We start from the raw sequence: 9026 nt of genomic DNA, 5'->3' as shown, positions 1-9026 counted from the left end.
GGCTGGAACCGGTCCGAACCGGAACCGGCTCGGGAACCGAACTTGGTGGAAAATAGGAACCGAACCGGACAGACGGTTGTACCGGTTCCGAATTCTACAGATTCTTGTCGTGTCTTCAAATGTTAGAACCGGTCCTCAAGAAATAGCAACATACGGTTTCGGTTTTTTACCGGTTATACCGGTTCCAAAAATCCACAAAAATATCGTCCTGATCCCGGCCCGACCGATTCCATTGGGTTCCAGTTCCGGTAAAACAAATATACATACATATACCATATATAATGTCTAGTTACGGGGTAAACGTGACAATGGGCTAATAGTCTAGGGACTAAAGTATAATGTGAAACTAGTCGACGGAGGTTTATGGCTGAGAGGAGAAGTCGGAGTTGAGCATATTTTGCTTTTGCAACGAAACGCTCCCGCTCGACATCGTGGACAAAATCATAAGAATTTCAAAATTACAAAAAATTTCTCAAACGCGATTCAATAATGTTGCAGAATTTTCCCAAAAATTGAGAGAATTTGCAGCGAAAACAAATGAAATTTGAATTCAAGGAAGAATTCTCAAATCGATAGCAAAAAATTTCCCCAATCTTTAGTGCGCCTTTAGGTTTCTGATCATATTATCGATTAAAGGAGGTTTTGAATCAGTTACTCTATGGTATCGGGCTGTTTTCTAGAATAACAGACGGAGCTCCATCATCGTCTTCTTCATGGCTAGTCAAGAACCGTAACGTTCTTCTTTTCGAGCTTTATTTTTTTTTTTCTTTCTATTTTTTTTTTCGGAAATTTCGACTTCCTACGAGTTTGTTTCAATCTATAACGACTTCATCATGTGAATTATGTGGTCTTCCTCTAGAGTCTAGATTTTGGCCTAATGATTACGCTGTGCATGTTATTTTATTCGTTGATTTTGAGGAAATTTGGTTAATACTTAGAGTAATTATCACTTTCTCAAGGAAATTTGGAGCTTTATCGTCATTAGAACCAACGTTTTCTGACCTAAAAATATACATGAATTCATTCGATTCTGCATCTCCAATTTAGGTAGACCAAAAAGTCGAAGTGTGATCAAAACTTTTTATAAAAAAAGGAGTTTAGTTTCTGTGGCATTCTTATATTGATTTGTTTATTATAGAATCAATTTCTAGCATTTAGCATCTTCGATGTCCACTGTTCATTCCGGATTTTTTACTTCAAGTTTGATGATGATTGATTGTAGGCCATGTTTTGGAATATATCTTGTTCGTTATTATGTGACAAATGTTACATTTTTGTTTGATTCTTTCTCCTTTTATTCCCTATATAAAAGTTAGTATATTAGTTTTCAAGATATACCATTACGTTGTTTGGTTGTATGATTATAATAATTTATCAAATTCAAGATGTATTTCAAATTTCAAATTAAGAATATTATGCTAGATTATGTTGTTTAGTGTCTTATGTGTTGACTGTTTTATCTTTGAAAATTTTATCACTTGTTTGACTTGTGGTTTCTTTCCAAATGCCAATTTAGGCTTCTCATATTCTCATAAGGTATAAATACTTTGTATTCATTAATTATTTTTTACAGGAGAAAAGGTCATCACCTATCTCGTGTCCTAAAGAAAATCTTGGAAAGTAAATCTCACGCAGAACATAAAACACTTTGGTCTTCTGCTTCTGCACAAGGTACTAATTAGTAATTACAATTACTTCTAAAAATACAATTTAGTGTTGTTGATTTAAATGTGTTTTATTTATAAGTAAATGATTAATTTTAGCCAGATTTGAGATTCTTTGAGATGGAAAAAGAGAAAGAAGATGTAACTTCTCCTAGAGGAGTTTTGGAAGCATGTGTAAGAAGCTTTGAAGACCCTTCAAATTCATCTGAAGAAAACCAAATAAATGAAAGCGTATCACCCCCACGTTCAAGGTGGTTAAGATTCTTCAATAAGTGGAAAAAAGGATTTTCTAAAAAAGTTCCATCTTTACCCCCCACTGCACCAAAAACTTCTAGAAGAAAATCCATGAGTGTTAGAGAGAGTCATCCGGATGTTAATTTATGCCATTTCAAATCCTCATGGAAAGTTCTATCCATTGCAGAACTTAATGCTGCAACCAACAATTTTAGCGAAGGTATGCAATTAATTCTCTTTGAATCTTTCATATTTTGATATTTAGGCTATGTTTGGCGCACCACAGCTAGCTTATTTTCGAGCTTTTTTATGTTGTTATGTTTGGCAAACCAAAAAGTAGCTTATAAGCTAGCTTTTTAAGAAGCCACTTAGACTGCTTTTAAGGAGTTTTTTCAAAAATTTCCAAATATAGTCCTTAATTAATTATAAAAACACATTCTTTTATATCCCCTTTTATGTAATTTTATGTCCTTCGGCTAGCTTTTCAGTTACTTTTACCAAACACCATTTTTTATCAGCTAGTTTATTATTTAACAACCAACTTTTCAGCTAGAAAATCAAACATAGTTTTAGGCTATGTTTGAAAGACTGCATCAAAAAACTAACTGGTAACTGAAAAGCTAGCTGATAGCTGAAAAGATAGCTGGTAGCTTATAAGCTAGCCGACAAAAAAGACCTTTGATAAAAACTAGCCGATAAACAAGCAAAAAGATATAAAAAGACATTTAGAAGAATATATATATTTTTTAATAATTAAAAGTATAATTGGGAAATTTTCAAAAAGCTACTCAAAGTAGCTTTTTAAAAAACTGGTTTATCAGCTACTTTTTGGTTCGCCAAATATAACAATTAAAAAAAAAAAAACTCGAAAAATAAGTTAGTTATAGCACGCCAAACATAGTCTTAGAGTAAATTACATTTTGCTCCCTCCCACGATGATAGATTTCATTTGTGCACATAAAGTTGGTTTGTTTACTTAAAGATTATATTTTCTTAAATTTTAGAGAATGTGATTGGAAAAGGTGGTTACGCGGATGTGTACAAGGGTTGTTTATGTGATGGGAAGCTAGTGGCAATCAAACGACTCAACAAAGGAACAATGGAGGAGCAAATAATAGGATTTTTATCTGAAATTGGAACCATAGCACATGTTGATCATCCAAACACTGCTAAATTGATTGGATATGGAATCGAAGGTGGAACACATCTTGTTATGGAGTTATCTCCTCATGGAAGCTTAGGATCATTGTTGCGTAGTGGTAACTACTTTCAACATCCCATAATTTTCTTTTTTCTTTCTTCTCTTTTCATTTAACATAAACCAATGATTATTTTCTGCTTTTAGGTCCAAAGGAGAAACTAGATTGGAATGCAAGATACAAGATTATACATGGAACAGCAAATGGTTTATTGTATCTTCATGAGGATTGTCAAAGACGAATCATTCATAGAGATATCAAGGCCGATAACATTCTTCTTACAGAAAATTTTGAGCCACAAGTACTTAAAAAAATAAAAATTATTTATGTTTCGTTGATGTTAGTCACGTTTCGTGACTAAAATTCAATTTTGAATTTTCAGATATGTGATTTTGGTCTTGCAACATGGCTTCCAAAAGAATGGACTCACCATAATGTATCAAAGTTTGAAGGAACATTTGGGTATGCAAAACGTAAAATCAAAATTCTAGTATTACTATCTATGAAAATTACAATGAGGAGGTTTTAACTTTTATATTAATTAAACATTTTTTTTTTCTTGAACGAAGTTATTTTGCACCCGAGTATTTCATGCATGGCATAGTGGATGAAAAAATCGATGTGTTTTCTTTTGGGGTGTTAGTTTTGGAGATCATAACAGGACGACAAGCTTTAGATGATTCACAAAGAAGTCTTGTACTTTGGGTAAGACATATATAAACATATTTTTAAATATAGATTCATATATTATGTTTGTGTAATTGAGTTATTAATTTATGATACAAATTAATTTTTTTGAAGGCAAAACCTTTGATGGAAAATAATGTAATTAGAGAATTAGTTGATCCGTGTCTTGGTGATGATTACAACCCACAAGAATTGGAGCGTGCAATTATAGCAGCTTCGTTGTGTATTGAATTAACTCCGGTTCTTCGCCCTCGTATGAGTCAGGCAAGTCTTTTTGAATTTTTTTTTTAAAATTAAAAGTATTGTCATGTTGTATCTCTTTGGGTATTTAAGACATTTACACACATTTATATGTTAAACGATGGAGGTGTTATGTTTTAATTTAGGTTGTGATGCTATTGAGAAACGATTGTAATCCCAAGGGTTCAACACCACAACAGAAAAAACGAGCATTTCAAAGAACATATTCAGAAGAGCACATGGATGCTCAAGAGTACAATGTAACAAAGCATCTTAACAATATGCCTCGAATATGAAGAAAAAAATATTCATTTTAAGAGGTTTACGAAAGAAAAACATATAATCTTTAGGGACTTTAGTTGTACATACGGATTCTTGTTATTATTATTATTATTTTTTTTAACTTAAGTCTAGTATCTTGGGCGTTTACTAATGTAAACATGTTACATATGTACATCTTATTATTATTGCTCATTGTATAGGAAACACATTATTTCAGTTACTTTATATAAACGATATGATTCGTCAGAAGGTTAACATATATTATTAATTTGTTTTCTTTTTGTAATATTGTGTAACCTCTGTCATGCACAGTTTCCATGAAAAACTAATTACACAGTATTTATAATCTAAGATATTCTTTAACTAAATAAAATCGTTATCTAGATGTACATGATAATACATATGTGTTTGAAAAATCAAAAATACTGTTGTGATCCTTGCGTTGTGATCCTTGTGAATCAAGAAATCAGTTGTAACAAAATGATGTCTACATATCGATGTGTGGATAACACTTTATATTTTCGGCAAATATAAGTACATTTTTTCCCAATAATTATAAGTGCAAATTTTGTATGATTACACATAAGTTTTTCACGATTGTAAATTGTCGTTTACAACGCCTTTAGTAATTGACAAAAGGGAAAATGACTCTTTAGGATAACTAACTGTTGCGTTTGTTTTCATTTGGTCCCTTCCTTTTTTTGTACTCAATATACCATTGAACTTGTTGTTTGTGTTCACCATAACCCTTTTGACCTGTGATAGTTGATCAAAGGGTTATGGTGAACACAAACAACAAGTTCGATGATATATTGAGTACAAAAAAAGGGACCAAATGAGAACAAACTCAATAGTTGGTACCCTCTTGAGTCATTTTTCCCAGAAAGTTAAATGAAATTAAAGTTGTAAAATTATCAAAGACTGCAACCTTCTTTAGCCATAACGTATATGAAAAGTGTTTCGGATGGGTAACTTCGTTAAAACATGGTATATGTTATGTTTATTGTGGTTAGCTATCAACACCTCTCTGCAAAAGGATATGAATGTGTATATTTATCAGCATAAACGTTTACCTCAATATATATTATGATGTGTTTGCAAAAGCTGCATGATATTGTACATATTGTTGTTGTATCTTATCCCATGAATTTGATCTTAAAGCTAAGTAAACTGAAAATCATTGCACTTGTGATTCCACTCGTTTGTAAACTTGTCTAGAATCCATGATACGATAAATCATTTGATTGGAATTGTAAATGTAGTCATGAAATGCACATGTTTAATCAAGATTCCCCTAATAAATATTAAAGTGCATTACAAAGTTGTACATGTATGAATAATGTTCTTTCACGTGTTATGTTTTAAAGAGAAGCAATAATGAATCTCATAATGTCATTAATATCAGCGGGAGATGATATGAGATTTGTTGTAAATGAGTAAAGGGAAAAGGAATCAGGAGGATAACCAACTGTTGCATTTGTTCTCATTTTGGTCCCTTTTCTTTTTTTTTTGTACTCAATATATCATCGAACTTGTTATTTGTGTTCACCATAACCCTTTGATGGGTTATTATGATGAACACAAGTAACAAGTTCGATGATACATTGAGTATAAAAAAAGGAAATAAATCAAATTAGAACAAACACAACAATTAGTTACTCTCAATAGCCATTTTCCCTTGACAAAAAGATCAAACGTTTCAATAAGTGACAAAAAAAAAAATGAGTGCCTATTACACAAATTTGTAGCAGTGTATATTTCTATTAGTAGGTCACATAAATGTATAACATGTTAATATAGTAGCAGAGTCGGTATCAAAGTAAAAGGGTAGCACAAAAAAATTCATGTAATATATAATAAAAAACCCGCAATTTTAACAACAGATAATCACTAATTATTAACCCTAACTCCCTAATTAAATAAACGTAATTGTCAATTTCTAATTTTTCAACACAATGACAAAATGAAAATTTAAAATAACCTAACGATAAATAATAGGATAAAGTTTTTTTTTTATTAACTTACATGTTTCATTGTGCAAGACGACCAAAGGAGGGAGTTCATCGGAAAAAAACCATCGATAGCAGCATATCTTCAGCAACAATAATAGACATTTGCGTGAAGTTGTGAACAATAAGGAATGGGACTTGGGAAGAATAAACAGTGACAACAAGTTTGGTACTTCTAATTTATTGCAAAACAATAAAATTGGGCTTTCATTAAACTAATGTTTTTTGGGCTTTCTGTTTTTCTTTGTTTCATTAAACTAATGTCTTTTAAGGTTACAAAGTTTCAACCACTTAAACATTGTGGACATTCATACTTTTTAAAATATTTTGAGCTTATTCTATAAATGGAACATTATGTTTTGTAAATTTCTTTTGAAGTTTAACCACTTACCCGGTTGCCGACCGACGTGACATGACGGTGTGACGATGACGTGGTAGTCTTTGATGACTTTGACAATAGATTTTGAAATTGAAAAGACATGACATTCTTTGATAGTGATGACAATGGGTGTTGAAATTAAAATAACAAATGTGGTGACTTTGTGATAGTTATCCAAAATATAGTAATTTTTGTACAATTTGGTGTTATCATAAAAAAAATGAAATTGGAACACTAGGTCTAATTATTATTTATATGAATCGGTTTTTATACACATCCAATACCATTTTTATATGTATTTTGGACATATTAACACACCCATTAACTCTTTCCTTTATCTTCACCAAAATTAACCCAAGACTCGGATTCTCATTCCACCTTATGCATAATCAATGTTGCTATTAATATATCCCTCTAGGAATATGTTAAAGATAACATAACTGCTATCTTTAGGACGACCTAGTTAACTGTTGCTACCCGACCTAGTGTCTGACCCGGGCCATTGCCCTAGTGGTCTCATGCTAGGACCTTGGTACTTGGTGTTGGATTAGGTATCTAAACCCATAACTATAAATGGTATAAACTTGAATTGATGGTAGCACAGTTTTTTTGGATTGCCCTCAAACCTAACAATTGGACAGGATGATTTTGGAGAGAAAGTTAAGTTATTATTTGAATAATAAATTATAATAAATAATTTGTTTATATATTATGAGAATAATATAATAATTATAAATAGTAATATTTAATTAATAATTAATCAGAAATTGATTGGAATTAATTTTAGGATTAATAGAATTAATTAAAAGTGCAGGGACTAAAGTACAATTATCAAGTAGTTGAGCAAGAGGGATTCTAGAACCTCCTTATAAGCTTGGACGGTTTCTAGGGGTTTCTTGGAGATCAAGAATTATACTTGGAGGATAATTAGGAAGTTTGATAGTTACCAAAATAAGATAATGGTATTTTATTGGTTTGGGGCTTATCTAAGGTTTCCTACTTGCACAATATAAAGGATCCTATGCATTGAAAATTTCGGCCACTTGAACCCTAACAGAATTCTAGAATTTGCCTCCTCTCTCCATAATCCTTAGTTCCTAGTTTTGGGTGTGAGCCATCAAAGGCACGGCGCTTGTGGTGCTAGCTACCAAAAGATTTGAAGAATGATACAAGGTTGTTTGCAATAACAATCTTCAAGGTAAGTTTCTTATTCATTTGAATTCAATTTTCATAGGAAAAGCTTTATAGGATGATAGTTCATAGTATGTTGCCAATATGTAAAAGACTTAGATCCTTATTAGGTTGCACGTGTAACATCCCAAAAATAAGACCCAAAAATTTTATTTTTAATTAGTATTCCAAAAACATCATCAATCCAATCGAGGTAAAACAAGTGTAGCAAACATCATATCAAATCAAAGTAATCACAAAACGCGGAACGAGGTGGTGTGTGATCTGCAATTATCGCGAGCCCTTCCCTTTGGAACTGGAAGTACCTAAAACATGAACTGAAAATCGTAAGCACACAAAGCTTAGTGAGTTCCCAAAATGCCACATACCATACATAATAAAATCATAATGGGCTCCGCCCGCCCGGTATCAAGCCCACTTGGTATACAGATCGGGCCCCGTCCAGCATACATATAACTATATCAAATAAACACATACACATGCAATAATCACAAAGATACATATCATAAAATATGGTCATTGGGCCCTGCCATACAAGTACATAACACATGCCAGAGTCACGCAGATAATATTATCATACTCATATAGATTTTTAGGCAATATTGATCTACATTTTATTATTATTTTGGTTATTTATATAGAATTATGATACTTAAAAGGATAAAATGTTATTTGCAGCCAAAACAAAGCATTTTCGAAGAGAGGGGTCAAAGTGACAATATATGGAACATTGGAGACTTGAAGCACAAAAGATGAAGAAATTCACAGAATATTCTGAAGCCACGACATGAGAGTAAAGGCCACGATGTGGACTCGATCCTTCCAGAAGATAAGTACGCGAAGAAAGAATCCTTGGCAAATACGGATAGTTCCTGAAGACACGTCGTGGAGCTTCCTGCCACAATGTGGAACGTGATTTTCCAGAATATATATATATATATATATATATATATATATATATATATATATATATATATATATATATATATATATCCATGTACCCTACGACTTGGAAGACTTTTGGTGGCTAATAGGGGTTCCTGAAGACGAAAATTCAGAGAGGAAGAAGACCTGGAAGCTGATTTTAACACCAAGGAAGTAGAAGTACATAAATTGATTCATAGTTTGGTACACTTAACCA

General features: G+C 32.2%; 1 protein-coding gene across 2 annotated transcripts; it reads left to right on the top strand.

Annotated features, from left to right (window-relative positions):
• The first annotated feature begins 415 nt into the window (after positions 1–415).
• Positions 416–4587, top strand: LOC144997015 (receptor-like cytosolic serine/threonine-protein kinase RBK2). Of its 2 annotated transcripts, XM_078956830.1 has the most exons (9): positions 416–730; positions 1574–1671; positions 1768–2118; positions 2903–3157; positions 3244–3398; positions 3480–3559; positions 3667–3802; positions 3899–4048; positions 4171–4587. In XM_078956830.1, exons 1-9 carry the CDS (start codon positions 714–716, stop codon positions 4318–4320), a joined length of 1392 nt encoding a protein of 463 aa, XP_078812956.1. In that variant the 5' UTR covers positions 416–713; the 3' UTR covers positions 4321–4587. The 2 variants fall into 2 exon arrangements, with proteins under 2 accessions (XP_078812956.1, XP_078812957.1); XM_078956831.1 differs by lacking the exon at positions 416–730 and having other exon boundaries at positions 1764–2118.
• Positions 4588–9026: the final 4439 nt, after the last annotated feature.

This window comes from Lactuca saligna, chromosome 5 (genome assembly GCF_052625555.1).
Source record: "Lactuca saligna cultivar CGN05327 chromosome 5, ASM5262555v1, whole genome shotgun sequence".
Lineage (NCBI taxonomy): Eukaryota > Viridiplantae > Streptophyta > Magnoliopsida > Asterales > Asteraceae > Lactuca > Lactuca saligna.
This window is presented reverse-complemented; position numbering and strand designations above follow the sequence as displayed.